This window comes from Neodiprion pinetum, chromosome 1 (assembly GCF_021155775.2).
Source record: "Neodiprion pinetum isolate iyNeoPine1 chromosome 1, iyNeoPine1.2, whole genome shotgun sequence".
Classification (NCBI taxonomy): domain Eukaryota; kingdom Metazoa; phylum Arthropoda; class Insecta; order Hymenoptera; family Diprionidae; genus Neodiprion; species Neodiprion pinetum.
In genome coordinates, this window is record NC_060232.1 from 17,879,000 (window position 1) to 17,897,279 (window position 18,280).

The 18,280-nt window shown below is 37.3% G+C and overlaps 1 protein-coding gene across 1 annotated transcript; it reads right to left on the reverse strand.

Moving 5' to 3' along the window:
* Nucleotides 1-16,432: 16,432 nt before the first annotated feature.
* LOC124224752 (uncharacterized) lies at nt 16,433-17,848 on the reverse strand. The gene is made up of 4 exons (XM_046636953.1): nt 17,695-17,848; nt 17,451-17,626; nt 17,022-17,214; nt 16,433-16,911 (listed from the first exon to the last, which is right to left on the reverse strand). Exons 1-4 carry the CDS (start codon nt 17,846-17,848, stop codon nt 16,433-16,435), a joined length of 1,002 nt encoding a protein of 333 aa, XP_046492909.1.
* Between the last annotated feature and the right edge of the window lie 432 nt (nt 17,849-18,280).

The window sequence follows — 18,280 nt, forward strand, 5'->3', positions numbered from 1 at the left end:
ATTAGTTCACTCTCACAGCTCTCTCGTACATGAGGCGTGCGAAACTTTTTCGCCAAGTTCCAAGAACTGTCTCGCGATCTTACACGCGCTGCAGGTTCGTTCGAGAAATATCTAGAAATTTCTATCAAAGAATATTGCATACGGTTGTCCACGAATTTTCGATAATGCGTGAGTCAGACTGTTGTTGCTTGCCCACAAAAGTGACCGTGTCAGCATGGAACAGTTCTTCTAACGCAATTCTTACAACGATAGCTTAGTCAAGTATGTGCGATTGAAAGAAGAAAAACAAATAAGGATTCTGAAAATTAATAAAAATCATGAAGACGACACCCAAAATTTCATCTGAGAAATCTTCACCGACAGAAATTCAAAAAAATGGATTCGATTTGGAACTCAAAATACCAGAAGTATTGTTCAAAGTGGTAAATTTCCACGAAAAAAGACTCTGGTTGACCGTTGATCGAAATAATCAATTTGACTGTGAATATTAACAAGTACGTACCACTACGAGGCGGTGTCTTCACATACACACCACTACCCAAAGATATTCAAAATAAGAAGATGTAGTAAACATCAGAAACAACGACTCTTACTGCTTTCTTTGGTCGGTCACCGCAGCTCTGTTCCCAACCGACAACAACCATCCTAACGCGATCAGCTCGTACCCGCATATCAGCTCAGTGCTACGGTATGATGGTTTAAAGTTTCCTATATCTCTAGATCAAAATTCTCAAACATCGGGGGCGGTGAAGTGGTACATTAAACCAACCGCGTCGGTATACATTAATTTTGTCTGATGTTCAAATATCGTTTCAACGTAATTATAAGGAAAATTGTGAATAAAGGATTTTGAAAGATCCATGATGAGAAACCTGCATACAATGGTTTATTCAATTTGACTTTCGTCTTACTCATTTCAACAACAATTATATCTTTATCGAAAACGGTGCAGCTGTGAAAATTGGGTTTGGCTATGGTAGCTCTAGCACCGTATCTTCCGTCCCATTTCGTGATCAGTCTGACATCTCTATACTTTCGCACGTTTTCCATAGTTTTGCCAAAAACTGCGTTGTTCATTAGCTTGTAAAAATTTTTCTCAAATTCGTTGTCAGATTTTTTCCGCAAATCGGTATTCAAATCTATATATATATATTTTTTGAGCCACGGGGTTCGTCTGAATTTGAGAACTCTATGAATTTTGAGTAATTTTAAGCCTAATTGTAAGCATTGTTTCAAAACCCTATAGTGAACAACATAGTATTGCTTGGTAAGTGATTTGCCTGTCAATTTAGGTTCCAATGCTTTAGTCAGAAAATGCGAATCGTAACCTGACAGATTATGCAGTATCGGAAAAAGTATGTGAGTTCTGATCTGAAAGTGAGTCAAACATCTATGATATAACCAAGTACGACCGTTCCGGAAAATTCTGTTAAGAAGCGGTATATTTTGACTGCAGACTTTCATCCATTTTTGAATTTCTACTGTTAATAACGATGATTTGTCCAACGAGCGAGACTGTTCGGATGCGTGGAGCGGTACGCACCAGAACAATTACATGAATCGAGATAACGACATTCGGTGAACATGGGACCACCCTACGATATCACATTTTTACGTTTGCAAAACATAAACACAAGGGTTCGTTATATAAGACTGCGAGTCCTGGACCAGCTCATTGGCAGTCAAACTCAAGTGTTGTAAAGTGTCTTGCGTCTTCGAATATATACTTTGTCAGAAAAGAAACGGTAAGTCCTTATACAAATTGCTACCTAACGTAAAATTTTTTTTTTTTCAATTTATTACACTCATTCCTTTCTTTTGTTCAAAAAAAATTAGCTATATATATATTTCAAAGTATTGAGGAAACTTCAAGTGATTTTAAAAACATATTCAACTACTCATAAATCTCCAAACTCAGCTTAATAGCTTTCGAATTTGTTTCTCACCTGAACATTTTCAACTACTGAAACATCTTCAAATTTTCAGTCCTGGATCAGCTCATTGGCAGTCAAACTCAAGTGGTGTAAAGTGTCTTACGTCTTCGACCATATACTTTGTCAGAAAAGAAACGGTAAGTCCTTATACAAATTGCTACCTAACGTAAAATTTTTTTCAATTTATTACACTCATTCGCTTCTTTTGTTCAAAAAAAATTAGCGATATATTTCAAAGTATTGAGGAAACTTCAAGTGATTTTTAAAAACATATTCAACTACTCATAAATCTCCAAACTCAGCTTAATAGCTTTCGAATTTGTTTCTCACCTGAACATTTTTCAACTACTGAAACATCTTCAAATTTTCAGTTCTGGACCAGCTCATTGGCAGTCAAACTCAAGTGTCTTGCGCCTTCAACTATATGCTTTGTCAGAAAAGAACCGGTAAGTCCTTATACAAATTGCTACCTAACGTAAAATTTTTTTCAATTTATTACACTCATTCACTTCTTTTGTTCAAAAAAAATTAGCTATATATTTCAAAGTATTGAGGAAACTTCAAGTGATTTTAAAAACATATTCAACTACTCATAAATCTCCAAACTCAGCTTAATAGCTTTCGAATTTGTTTCTCACCTGAACATTTTTCAACTACTGAAACATCTTCAACTTTTCTGAATATACCCTTTTTTTCTTCCTCAGATCATGGTTCCCGATGTATTCAACTTGCCACCAAGTCCGGAGCTGGCACCACAGGATGTGATGTTTCCGGAACCGGATCTACCGAACATACGTCGCATATATATACACCGTCAGATCGAGACACAGCTCCAGGAGGAACAACTCCACGATCTCATAGTCATAGTTTCACGACTGGATGCTGCAGTTCACGGCGTGCAGACCTTTTTCGTCTTTGATTATATTTTAATACACTTGACTTACGACGAATCTGGAGATATATGGCTCCACGAGACAGATTTTTAACGGAAGAACGAAGACAAAAAAGGTCTGCACGCCGGAACTACCCGCGTCGACGTGTGCATTATTTTGTATGTACAAGGTAATGAGTATTGTTATATTATACCGGGAAGATAAAGATAAGAAGTTACGAAACAGATTTTTTAATTTCTTTATAAACAGATTTTTAATTTCTTTAGATAAGTACCAGATCATTATAGTCACACAATGTACAAACCTTTTTTATCTTCGACAATATTTTAATTTCTTTAGATCTTCGACAATATTTTAATACATTTAAATTACTGAACAGATTTTTAATTTCGTTAAATAAATACCAGATCTTATAGTCATAGTTTCACGATCCGTTTTTAATTCAGAACCTCTATCCTGTTAGTTAAGAGTTTATTTCAGAAACTTCCAGAATTCAACGTCGCATAGAACAGATTCCAAGTATTATTTTCATCGACCGCGTACCTCCGTCCGTTTTCTGAAGACGTTAGAATTTTTCCGCGAGCGCTTTCAAGAGTCCGATCGTTGTGATAATTCTCATCTTTTCTCCAATCGTTGAAGCCTTTCGCAAAATTTTTGTTGAGAAACCGAATGTATATATATATTATATTTAATACTTTTTTATAAAATTAATAAAAACTTGTATATATTATATTTAATACTTTTTTATAAAAAACTTGTCAAACGAAATCTAAACTGCACCTCAACCTTGCATCTCATTCTCGACTAATCTGTACACCAACGTCGTCATGTTTTGCATTCCAAGAGCGATAGTAACCCAACTCCGTAGGACCTGCGGCTTTAAACGTACGCTAACTCAGATGTTGGTCGACCTTGCACTCTGTCCTTGACTGAGTCCGCTGAAATCTCATCGTACTGTTCACGTTACAGTTACGAGGTTCAAAACGTAGCTTAGAAAACCTTCGTCTTTGCTCATCGGTGTTCAAATTGGTACTTTCTCAGATTGTAAAAGTCGAATTGCTGTTACCAACAATTTGTCGAGTTTAAGGTGGACAGGATGGTTTTGCGTTGAGTGATAAATACATATATTTCAATACAGAACGTCGTACCATTAAATGGTATAAAATAAAATGATATAAAATAAAGAAGCTTCGTCAAACAATGTATACAATTTTCATAAAGGTTATGCAACGTAGAATAATTGGAGACGCTGCACACGTTGTCCAGGTACGATGTGTACAAATTAAGCGAGAGTCGACGCATCTTTGAATTCAATTTGACCGTACTGACCGTCCATATACTGCAAGAACAACCGCTCCTCCATCGTCTGCATCAATTTCTGATATTGGGTCTCGTCCTCGTTCAGCAGTCACACAATCCGTGCCGGTAAGAACACGCTGAATTCGGTGTTCAGGTCTGTGACAAAGCGCTGTCCGAACCTCGTTTGGACTCGTCGAATGTGTGTGTGTGTGTTTGTGTGGGTAACATTAGATGTGTACGGTTCGGTTTGTTTCTTACTCCTCGTTGATCTGACGACACTCGATGAAATCGGCTTCGCCTTCATCGTCATCCGGTTCAATGTCCGATAATACTGCAATTACTTCGTTTTGCCATTTTTGAAAAGTCAGGATCAACGTTTTGTCCTGAAAATATATCCTGTGTAGTCTGTGCGGTTGCACACGAGCTCTCCGGACAGACTCAACGAGCCACCGAAGATCTTGTAGCGAGAACTCTGACGTCGCGTTGCTGAATCCGATAATTACTTCTTCGTTATTACGTATCATGATGATTTTAAGGTTTTCGCCTCACAAGCATAGCAGTCTGACTAATGTACAAGTTTCACGTGCTAACTTATTTTATACGAACGGTGGACCTGGTCAGATGTTACAGATTTACGTTTGTGTATGCGCGCGCACCTTTTGGCATTCCCAGGGCGATAGTAACCCAACACCGCAGATCCTTGGCTCTGAATGTACCGCAGCTATCGGCCGACCTTGCACTCCGGTCTTGTCTGAACCCGTCCAAATACTCATCGTAGAGTTCACACGGCAGTTACAAGCCAAAAAATGTCACGTGGTCGATATCAAACCGACATCCGAATAAGTGAAACACGATTCTCGGAACTATTAATTTTGGAATGTCACGTGGTTGATAAGGTGGTTAGACAAAACAATGCGTTCGACAAGTTTCGACGGCGAGCGGTATGCGGTCAAAGGATTTCGGTGCGACGTTGGGACAAACAATTCTCGGAACCATTAATTTTGGAATGTCACGTGGTTGATAACGTGGGAAAGGAATGTGAGGTGGTTGATAAGGTGGGAAAGGAATGTGAGGTGGTTGACGTTACACGTCAGCAGTCCTACCGTGGGAAAGGAATTCGGAGTGGTTCATGTTACACATCAGCAGTCCTATCGTGGGACAGGCGAGCACTACAGACCTTCGGTCGGTAAGATTGTTGGTAAAACAGCACGATTTTGACCCTCGATCGATACAACTGTCGGTAAGATTGTAGGTAAAACAGCACGATTTTGACCCTCGATCGATACAACTGTCGGTAATTGACCTTCGGTACGTCAGACTGTGACGTCATCGCGGAAAAGGGTTTGAGTCTGGGCTGCGCGGAGCGGAAAAGGGTTTGAGTCTGGGGAGAATGTATAGGCGGACTGGTCGGCTCGGTCGGTAAGTGTCGGTAACCGGAATCTGCGTGTAGAACCCCCCTTGCTGTACTACTAATTTATTCATGTAATTCGACTTCATTTTTCTATTCCAAATAATGATTATTATTTTTCCTCAAATTCGGATAGATTTATTAAATTCAAATTGCTTCATTTGAATTCAGGTATTTGGAAATTTTCTTCTTCCTGATTTAAAATTACTTTTTTATTTGAATTTAATTATTTTTCTCTCTAAACATAAAATTTTGGCACGAATCTAAAGTTATTCAAAGTAACTTGACTTATTACAACTCTTCCTAATTCAGTTATATCTCAAATAATTCTGATGATTTCGGTTATCATTTTTAGTGATTCAGTGAATTCTCATTTATTCAGTTATTTTGTGTCAACTCAGGTGAATCGTAACTGATTTACAAACCTATTGACACGTCAATTCAGCGAGTTATTTTTCCCTCGCATTATTGAAAAATCGGATGTCAATGATGAATTTCAAACTAGTGGAAAAATTATGTTGCAAAGACACAAAAAATGTTCGGAAAGCATAATTCAGATTGATTGAATGACTAATTATGAACCCTAACGGCATATCAACCGTCTAAAATCTCTAGTTTTATGCATACATCGATGATTGGAAGTGTTTTGTAACATTAAATCTTAAATCCGCTGATTTATTTGGAGATTTATTTTTATTTTCACTCGTAGATGTGTGTTTCGTAGTATTGTGTAGCTGGGCATTCGCTTATGTTTCACACACACGAGTGTGCGTCCGTGGGTGTGCGGCCGGCAGCGTGTGCCGCGGCAACAATACCGAGGTCAGCGCTCGAGAAGGGGTACAACAGGGAGAGAGGGGGGGTGCCGATATTTACTTTGTAACCGAAAAATAATAATTCACCCAGACGAAGAAAACAGCAATTTCCGTGGCGGCAAATCCAGATGAAATGGTGCACTCTGATTAGCCGAACGCTATCGTTTATAATTAAAAAACTATGCGTCGGACGAGCTTGCGGCAAAGAAATTCTCGGTTGGATTTGAGTCAGGTATCACGCTGGCTGGTCCGTGTCCACCAATTTAGGGACATCCTGTATTTAAACGATTAAAAATACGTGTAATGCTACGAATGAACGTGGCAATAATCTTGATTTTGTGAAAGTTTTGGGTAAAACTATGATTTCGGTTGGTGATGCTTCGAGCGAATCTTAGCGTCTGTTTGCTGAAATTAGCGCGAAACAATGCCAGATCTTCGATTGTCATTTAATACGCCTGACGCGTCGAGCTGCGTCCGTTGGTTACAATAATTAGGATATCGTACGATCCCGAATGTATTCATTTGTTATTACACGCTGCTGTCCGACAGTTCGTGAAATAACCAACAGACGCAGCTCGGCGCGTCAGGCGTAGTAAATGACAATCGAAGATCTGGCATTGTTTCGAGCTAATTTCAGCAAACAGACGCTAAGATTCGCTCGAAGCGTCACCAGCCAATATCCGAGTTTCAACCAAAACTTAAAAAAAATCGAGATTATCGCCACGTTTATTCGTTGCATTACCCGTAGTTTCAATCGTTCAAATATTCTCATTACGTTTATAATCGTTAAGTTACCGTGAAGTGTTGTGATAATTGTTAATTTTACACGTTTAACTGTAGCGTAGTTAGCTGTTAAAGAATATTTTTATTTTACCAATAATCTTACCAACGTTGATTTACTGTAGCTGTATTGTTAGAATAATTGTACTAGAAAATTAGAGATTAAGATGGACAGGGACGTGCGGACGACCAGGATGCATCGGATACTGGCGGAGACCGGGAACAATTTTACAGGATCGGCGAGGATGTACCGAGAGCGATTCCCGGAGGACGGGCAGCCACCGTCGAGGCAGTCTTTTCGAAGGTACGATGTTCGCAATGAAATAATTTTCAGAATTGCATAATCGTGTTAATTTGCACTAGAACTCTATGCAGCTGGCGCGCATTGCCCTGAATAATATATTTTAAACATTTATGCGACATAACTGTCGGCTACGTCGATTTTTTTCCTGCAAGAAGCCGATGCTTGTGAAACTTTGCAACAATGTATGATTCGAGTATGCGAAACTTCATCTCTAGGCTGGCGGCAACGGAGCAGGAGCACGGCGTGCTGAAGCGGGCACGAGAGCAGCGCATCAAGCCGGTGCGGGATGGCCCAGTCCGAGCAGCGGTGGAACACGCCGTCCAGGAAAACGGAAGACAGAGCCTCAGACGCCTCGCGAGGACACTGCGTACGTTCATTTTTTCTTCGTTATATTTTTTCTCAATTTAATTTATTCTCAGATGTACGTATGGGGCATTCCGTGCCAAATTCGCTAATTTCAACACTCTCTATTATTGGTTTTCTTGAATTTTTTTGACGCAATAGTGTCTATAAAACTACCAATTGCCGTGCAACATTTTTCCGTGTATCCGCTTCGGGGTGAAGAATATCCAAACCTTTTCCAGGATCTGTGAGAACGCTAAAAAATTCAATTTCGTGTTTTCATCAATTTCAGATCGACCCCGTGATTAGATGATTTTTTAAATATTGCTTCCGGCGTTTCCAGAAATTTCCAACTGACCAGAATTAACCGTATTTTAGTTATTCGAATTAAAATCAATGGTGCGCGGGCAACCTGAACTGTTCGTTTCATGCGAGGGGGAAATAATTCGAGATTTGAGTAACACGGTAATTGTTTGAGTTGAATTAATCTGAATAAATTAATGTGATTTAACTTAATTTTCTTATTTGAAATCAATTCTTTTAAGTGAGGTAGATTCATATGATTCAACTTGATTCGTTTCAATTCATAAATTTCAATTCTTGATAATTCACGCTAATTCAAGTGAGGTTGAAAAGTTTTGAATTCGTTCTATCGCATTTCCAATTAATTCAAATTATTTTTCTTAACTCTACTTCATTTCACATTTGTATTTAATTTTTACTCTCTGTAAACATATAATTCTGGCATGAACCCAAAGTTATTTGAATATGGGCTATTCCGCGTCAACCGAATCACTCATGTCTGAGATATTTTTTAATTTGACATGTGGATTATGTGGGAGAAGTTAGATTTTTGTGCCAAAGCGCGAATCTCATAATGCAAAATTCGATTTTTTATTAACAATAACAAATTAGACTCCCATTTTTTTCAAAAATTCATAACTTTGGCAAAAAATTAGATACAATATATTTTTTTTTCAAATTACGCGGAAAGCTCCATAGAATTTAAAAAAAAATAGGAAACGGTAAAAAAAAGTTGTTATCAATTGTTTATTTGACAATTAATTTTTCAAAGATTTTTAAAACAGTGACTGACACGATCAAAAAATTTTTTTATAATTCTGACATGTTCCTTGAACTGTACTACAACCTGTGAATCAATTCCAGACTTTAGTTTTTCTTCGTTTTCGAGTAAAAAATCATTAAAGGTGTCGATGCGCATGAAATTGCGGCGCGCCGAGTCTCTACGTATTGGCGGGCGGCCGGTTGCCGTCCACCGCTACCCCGCGGTGGCCTCGTAGCGTTATTTTAGAGTCATTTTCACAATGTAGGACATGATTGCAGAATCTGAAAAAAATACTGTAGCTTCACAAGGCCTGCTCAAAGCGATAAGTGAAGTTTCAGGAATGTGTTTTTCACCGTTTTTTTATTACAGAGATTCAAAATAACGGTTACACACCATGAAAGGGCACATAAATGATAATAATTACATAACTTGCTACTTATTTTAAAATAAAAACACATTCTTGAAACTTCACTTATCGCTTTGAGCAGGCCTTGTGAAGGTACAGTATTTTTTTCAGATTCTCCAATCGTGTCCTACATCGTGAAAATGACTGAAATAACCCTGCGACGCCACCGCGGTGTAGCGGTGGACGGCAACCGGCCGCCCGCCATTACGTAGAGACTCGGCGCGCCGCAATTTCATGCGCATCGACACCTTTAATGATTTTTAACTCGAAAACGAAAAAAAACACCTCTCTGGAATTAATTCACAGGTTGTAGTACAGTTCAAGGAACATGTCGGAATTTAAAAAAAATTTTTTGATCGTGTCAGTCACTGTTTTAAAAATCTTTGAAAAATTAATTGTTAAATAAACAATTGATAACAACTTTTTTTTACCGTTTCGTATTTTTTTTAAATTCTATGGAGCTTTCCGCGTAATTTGAAAAAAAAATATATTGTATCTAATTCTTTGCCAAGGTTATGAATTTTTGAAAAAAATGGGAGTCTAATTTGTTATTGTTAATAAAAAATCGAATTTTGCATTATGAGATTCGCGCTTTGGCACAAGAATCTAACTTCTCCCACACAATCCACATGCCGAATTAAAAAAATATCTGAGAGATGACTGATCCGGTTGACGCGGAATAGCCCATATACTTGATTTAATTTTCCGTAATTCAGTTGTGTCTCAGTTAATTCTAAACATTTCAGTTATATTTAGTGATTCAGTTAATTCTCATTAATCAAGTTATTCTACATTCATCCAGGTGAATTGTAATTAAGCCGAAAATCCATTGACTCGTCAGTTCGGCGAGATATTTCCCCGTCGGTTTGATGCGAAATGTTATTACCAAGTCATACCTCGTTCTGTTGGGTGAGATTTATTAGAGACGAGACAATCCTGGACACAAATTCAACGTATATTTAGGGGTCAATGCGATAATTGTCTCTTCGTGCTTTCTAAAAGGAGTAATTAATTCCCTACAGAGGTTCCTCGAGAATCTGTGAGAAAAATCGCACGCGAGCTGAACCGTCCGTTCAAGTACCAGCCGGTGCAAAAGCTGTGCCCAGGTGATGCCGAACGAAGACTGACGTACTGTCGCTGGGGACTGGAGCGTCTGCAGGAGGATCCCGATTTCTTCAGGAACGTGTGCTTCACGGACGAAGCGCTGTTCACGAACCTCGAACTCGTCAACAAGCAGAACTGTCGTTGGTGGGCTCCGGAAAACCCACACTGGATCGTCGAACAGGACAACCAGCACCGTTGGAAGCTCCACGTCTGGGTTGGAGTATTACAGGACAGGATCCTCGGGCCCATTTTCCTCGACGGAAATCTCACGTCAGCCAAGTACACGACCGTACTCACCGAGGAACTCCCCCGCCTGATGGACGGAAACCCCATCCGTATGGACCAGGTTTGGTGGCAGCAGGACGGGGCCCCTGCCCACAACAGTAACGCGAACAAGGCAATCCTGGACGCCATGTTCCCGGAGCGCTGGATCGGTACGAGAGGTCCGGTTAGGTGGCCAGCGCGCTCACCAGATCTCACCGTCTGTGATTTCTGGTTCTGGAGTAGAGTCAAGGAAATCGTCTACGAACGGGCCCCCACAACAAAACACGACATGCGCCACCGCATCGCCGAAGCGTGTGCCGCTATTCCTGTTAGGGAGATGCAACGGGTGCGAGGGTCTATCCGGAAACGGCTCGCACTCACTGTCCAGCAGAACGGAGGGCACATCGAGCATCTCCTCAGGCAACGGAACCAGGAATGAAATGTGAGATATGATTCTTTTTACAAATCTTCAATGATTGACAACGCGAAACTGTCATGAATTATTATTATTGTTATTCAGAGGGTTGAAAAAAAAATCCTCAGATGTGTGAAAATAGTATAACAGAAGTGGTGGGACGTCAAAACTCTCTTTGTTTTCTACCGCACACAAAACTGTATATGATGTTTGAATAACATAGGAATCGTTATCATCAAAAAGGCACCTCGTATTTTTCTTATTGTGCTGTTTAATGTTGAAAATAGGTTAGACGATAGTCCCGTGGGATCTCGAGGATAAGCAAGGTACGGCTGTCGGCGGACACGAAGAGCTGGCAAAATCAGACGTGAAACGCAAGACAAGTTTCTTTTTATTAAACGCTCGTATTAAACACTACAAAACTGTAATGATTGATTCTTATTGCGAAGAAATTTGAGCTTCAGCGTTTCTGTAATGCGAGAATGGTGTCACGAAAATCGTAAAAAGTCGAGTGCACATTCGTTTGTTTTTGATGCACGTTAAACTGCATCTGTAGTTTCAAAAATGTCAAATCTAATTTTATCAAAATATGTGCCTCGTATTTTTCTAATCCTCATATTTGATTCTCAAAAACAGATGCGACGACAGTTCCGTGTGGTGTGGACGACAGCTAGGAATGGCTTTTGGCGGACGATAACACAGAACGAGACGAGAAATGAAATGCAAGACAAGTTTCTTTTTACTACAGGCTCGTATTGAATACTACTGAACTCTAATGAATCTTATTGCAAATAAACCTGAGTTTCAGCGTTTCTGTAACGCGAGAATGGTGTCACGAAAATGGTGAAAAGTCTAGTTCACATCCGTTTGTTAGATTTAATTTTATCAAAATATTTGCCTCGTATTGTTCTAATCGTGATATTTGATTCTCAAAAACAGGTACGACGACAGTTCCGTGGGGTGTGGACGACAGCAAGGAACGGTTTTTGGTGGTGGTTTTAGTGGGTATTCTGTAAGGCGAGTCCCACACTCCTGGGAGTGACGGTACCCTACCTAGGGCGGTCCATAAAGGATTTCCCCACCGATTTGGCCATACGCAAAGAAAAAAAAAAATAAATGAATAAATAAGTAAATGAATGAATAAATAAATGAATGAATCAATGAATGAATCAATGAATGAATCAATGAATAAATAAATGAATGAATCAATGAATAATTAAATCAATGAATGAATGAATGAATCAATAAATAAATAAATAAATTAAATAATTAAAAATAATTATATGTACACGCACGAATACAGTATCTCAGATCACGTCGATTCAGAAATTCAAACTTGTATGTCGAGGTGGTGCACTCGTGATCTGTGAAAAAATACACCATTTACAATAATGCTGCGTCCGTTTCATAATGCATTAAATTTTCAGTAAATAATGCATCAATTCAATGTCTCCAACAAAATGTTGTGTAGCTACATTATGAAACTGCGACTACAGTCGCAATTAAAACAAAGAAACGAATAAATGCGTTAATCAAACGAATTCATGGAACACTTTTAAAATTGTCCTGAAAGTAACAGCACCGAGTAGCGGAAAACGATCTGTTGGTAATACTTTTACACTAAATGGTCACTAATTTTGATAAGATAATTATCATTTTTAAATTGTCATCAAGTACGGTTAAGCATAGGGTACGACGTGTGGGTTGACAATGTGCAAATGGCCGCCGTCACAGAGATTATGTACAAGAGTCGGAAAGAAACGAACCGAGCACTCTTCAAAATTATCTTAGACAACGATAGTTTGACAGAGATGAGTCCAACCGGGAAAGGCAAACACGAAGCAATGCCGGAGAATATTTATTACGCAGTGAAAAGTAATTACGCATTATTCAATGTATGAAATGTAGCGGGCAACATTGCAAATATTATGCCCGCGTCCCTGTAAATTTCAGCATTCGTTGAAAAAATTTTCAGCGAGGAGGACGGATTAACATAAGAGGAGTATCGAAGGTGCATAATTCTGTTGTGCAATACTATGCGCGATCCGAAAAAATAACGGATTCCCGAATTTACGCATTGTACATATTTTGAATGAAACAAAATATTTCATTGCACATGTAAAAACCAATCAAACATTTGTATTACCATATCTGTAAGGAATTGTATAGAATTAAGTATCAAATCTCTGCATCGGTTTACAAACTCAATATTAGTTTGCTAATTATTGTCATTGACGAACTGTCATTGAATTGAAATGGAAAGTGAAGCGTAGCGATCGCATTTACGAAAAAATACTGTCTTTGTCGCCCACGAAATGGAAAAATCACAGGTAAAAGGTAGATGAATCATAACCTGACGATTATTCCTTCATGCTTCTACTTCTGTCATAACATCGGCCATACTTTCGCCGTACTTTAACGATACCTCAGCCTGTCGTGCTTCGTACATACTTATGTCATCTGGATAAGAATAGTACGATTTTCGTATTGAAGTAAAGAGCAATGGAAGGGTTTCGTTCTAAACAAATGCGAGTCATTTCGTTCTTACGCATTACGTATCAATTTGTCGGACAATTAACGAAATTCCAGAATGCAACGGCATATTTTCATCGAAAATAATTTCGAACCGTGGTTTACTGTCCCCGGTTTGATCATTGCGTGAAAATAACGCTGGGTCGTGGCAATATTGCGCTCATTGTTACTACTAGAATCACAGAAAAGTCGGCCACCCATGTGCTTTGTTGCCGCGGAAATATTCGACGTACGAAAGTAAATACACGGTGTCAGAATTAACCAATTTTCGCGCATCGTTCTCCAGAATATAAATAAACTGACCTAGAATTTTGCGACGAACAAGCAATACACTGTCAAAATTCGGGTGGATTCTGTTCGTTTCTTCAAATCATTTTTGTGTAAAATAAGAGTGATAAGCCTTTGTCAATAATGCTGCACTTTGACGGAATCGGGATGATTCGATGATCATTTTCGAAAGAATTTCAATTTTTGCGCTACATCATCTCGACGTCGCCGCGTCGGCAAACGGTAATAGCGGGATCTTGATCGGCCGGATCGGCCACGCGCGAGCGTTCGCTAACCTCCGTGCTACAACGGTTGTCACTGGCAACCGATGATAACAAAATGCTTGTTAACCTCCCGTTATGCTGCTTTCGTGTAATTATCATTGATAATTTTAAATGCAGACGTTTTTGTCACGCTTCTCTCAATGCAGATATTTTCAAACTACTAATCTTGCTGCTCGCCTAGCTGCAAACAGAGAAAGTCAGTCCAACGAAACTCATCGCGCAGAATCGTCAATGACATATCGTATACCGCTACCTGGACTCGGGTGAAGTTGGCGCTGGTCGATTTTGCCAGATATTTCAATTCCACCTGTTCCGCCAGTTAGTACCGAATTTTCGACAAAAAGTTCGAATTTTGAGATTTATTTCTGGGTGATTGGTTTGACGAATCCCGGAAAATTTTTGATATCCGCGCTCAGGATTTTGCGTATTTTCAGAAAAAAAAATTAAACCCTATTTTTGGTCTCGAAATCGAAAATTTTTTTTTCGCGAGCAAAAACGGTTGTTTCTAAAAAAATTTTGACTTCACTATCGGAGAGATCGTCGCAAATCCTTTAAAAATTATGCAAAAAATTTCTCAAATTATCACACGGCTAGATTTTGGAGGGGGGTGGCCACCTTATCGTGGTCACCCTGTATATCATTATGCATAATTATATATAATGATTTATATATAATTATGTATAATTTTTCTTTGAGCATCGTCTATATATTCATATTTGATGTCGTATTATAAAAATGTAATAACGTTTATCTTCCTTGATGAGAGTTTTATAAACACGTGATACAAGCTCACTATTCATCATTTTAAATTATTATTACATGAATATTTTTATTACATTTGTAATATATCAATATATGAGCGTTTTTAAACAATTGTTTCTTTGTAGCTGAATATGCTTAATCATTGCGTTTATTAAATTATCATCTCGCCATATTCTTATATCTACTTTATGATTAAATCTATGACTTTTTTTCTAATTTATAAAAAATAATTTATTGAAAAGATATAAATACTATTTAAATACATGAAACATTATTGAGACCATAATATTTGGTATAATATAACCACAGCTTTAATATTTAAGTAAGTTTTATTTTAACACAAAATATTTTTGTTACGCTATGTTGCGTGTTAACTAATAATAACGATAATATTTTAAACGATAAAAGCACTGAAATAAAATTATAACTGATCGTTTGCACTTGTAACGTATCAGAGTCAAATATCGAGTTCTATATTTAAATTCACCATTTCTCATTATTATTAGTCACTAAATTTGCGATTTAATGAATTTATAAACGTTTTAAAACGTTTGGTTGAATATTTTTCAACATTTCGTACATTAAATTATTTAATGGTTTTATTATTATCTGACATATATTGAATCTATGACTTTTTTTCTATTTTATAAAAAATAGTTTTTAGAATACACATAGATACACACTAATTCAATAAAAATAAAAAATTCAAAACGTAAATATTTTTGAACCCATAAATATTGAATATAATATAGTCATAGTTTTAATATGTAATTGAGTTACTTTTAACAAAAAAAATTTTTCTTGAGCTGTTGTATGTTAATTATTAGTAATGATAATTGAAACGATAAAAACTAAAAGTTTAAGAACTAAAGTAAAAGGATATTAGCACCAATCATTTGCACTTCAAAAAACGCAGAGCTGAATCATCCTACATTCTAAGAGCCGGGGTTTGACAGCAACTTAGAATTTGCGGAGTTGGTGCGTTTGATTTCTCCCAAGCGCTGACTCATGGCTTGCTGAAGAGTTTCCCATGTGTAACAAACAAGCCCATGTTTTGTTTTCTTCATCCATTTATTATCTTCTTCATCCACTTATTATCTTTTGCACGTTTCAATACATAATCTGAAAATGGAAACTATAAATAGACTTCTGCGCTTATATTTTTTTTATAGAATAGATCACTAATATATATCCCTCATAGTATCTGTTAAACACAATCTAGTAAAAATCAAGAATAAAGAAAGAGGTAGAATACATGATATTTACTAATAATGCATGATGTAGCCTTCGTATGAAGTGGACGAAGAACTTCATTAGTTTTTGGTTTGTTTCTCGGAGGTTGCCCCGTAAAAGTACAGTTCAATATTATTTTATCATGTTTGAAAACTCCCTCCATTAAATGTCTAATCATTATTGTTCCTTCTCGTGATAAATGTGCTAAATTCAAGCGGTATTTTGTACAATATATTCCTTGCCCTATGTCAATCATCTGCCATAACAGATTAAAGAAACATTAGACCCAAAAGTAGCTTTCACCATTAAACAAAAGAACTAACAAAATTACTTCTTTATTATTTCAATAGCAAGAATATACAATACCTTCATGTTGTGGTTAGGGCCAAGTAGTTGTACGTCTTCATCATGGAAAGTAGGATCATTGAGCGGGGCTTTATCTTTTGAATCGCCCTCTGAGGTAGCCAAAAGTTCACCGGGGTCGTCAGGCTTGTCATCTGGGGCAGATTTATCGTTGTCTTCGTCGGACTGATTTTTGTTTTCTTTACGCTTGTTCTCATTTTCATCAGTTTCTTCCTGATTTATCAGATCATAGTAGTCCACTTCTTCATGGATAGAAAATTTAGGTGGTGAAACATCAAGCGTCTTCCTCTCATTAGACCTTGACTTTACTGAACCGGCAGTTGAGCCCACGCTAGAACTATCTGAATCATTGGGTGATTCAGTGATGGGTGATGAATCTCTCTTTTCACCTTCAATTTTACCACGAGTACAAGGAGTGCGTTCTTTTTCTGCGCGAATTTTGTCTGTGAATTTGAAAATTGTATTTTGGTTAATAAAAAAAAAAAAATAAATAAGTTATTAGCAGCAGATAAAGATAATTCTGGGATAATTATAAATCAGTAAGAAATTTCACCTTGAACAGCATCTAGTTGCGCTTGTACTTGTTGTAATTTTTCTTTTAAGTCTTCTTTTGTTGGACTTGTTGTGTTTTCAATTTTTGACAATTTACGTTTTGTTGTTTTCTCATTGAGGAACTGTTGAATATAATTTTGAGACGTTTGGTCAGGATCAGTGGAATTATTAATAACCTTGTTGCTGGCGGATTTCTGTCATATTATATAAGATAAATTTGATGATTGAGCAAGTAATTGTAATTAACAGTTAATTGAACATAATGACTCGGATAAATATAAATTATCATTGCCAATCCAAGCAAACATATCAAAGTAAATACATATAATTTTAGACGAGTAAAAAAAATAACAATAATTAAGAATGTCATATTAGTTGTTGTGGAAAAAAAAAACGTAACAATGATCATATAAACTCTCTGTTAAAATACCTTCGGTTTCTTATTATCGGAAGCATCCGATACATTTTTATTCTCTGGTGTCCCACGCCATTTTCGACTTCCCGAACTTTTAGGTGTTACAATGACGCCACCAGATTTACGTCGTTTCGACTTCTCATTTTTCTTTGTCAACTCCTCAAATTTCAGGGCAATAGCATTCTCATCCTCTAAAATATCAACACGAAATTAATAATTTCAAAAACCGTAAAATTTTATGAAAGTTTCTTTTACTTACTTGAATAGATAATAACCTTGCCCTGAAACTCTTTAGATTTCCAATAGAAATTTACTAGTTCACCAGGTGTTGGAATATTTTCCTCATCAAATTTAACCTCAAAGTCGTCAACCTTACAATATAAATTATCTTTTTCACAATCTATTGAAAACATCGTTATTCTTGAGATTTAAAAATCTCCTCAAAAAAAATGAGCACTGGTTTACACTACAGATATATTAGTCAATATAATAATCAACTGGATTAAATATTAACGAGCAAATTCTTTCCGCGTCCGATCCGTTGTGCTTTTACGCGCCATTGGGAAAACACGCGACGCTCGACCGCCAAATTTCCATCCCCACTCTCCGCTGGACGCTGAACTTGATCGAGCGTATGTATGTACACAACACACATACTCATGTAAAGACATTATTACATCTAAACAATAGATGTCGCAGTGTTTACGTAGTAACACTAATAGAATTGTCATACTATGTATGATACGTATAAATAAACATTAACATGAAAACAAAATAAGCATAGTGAAAAAGTATTATATTCACGTTTGTTGTTATAATTGTGCTCTACTAATTAAAAAACAAAT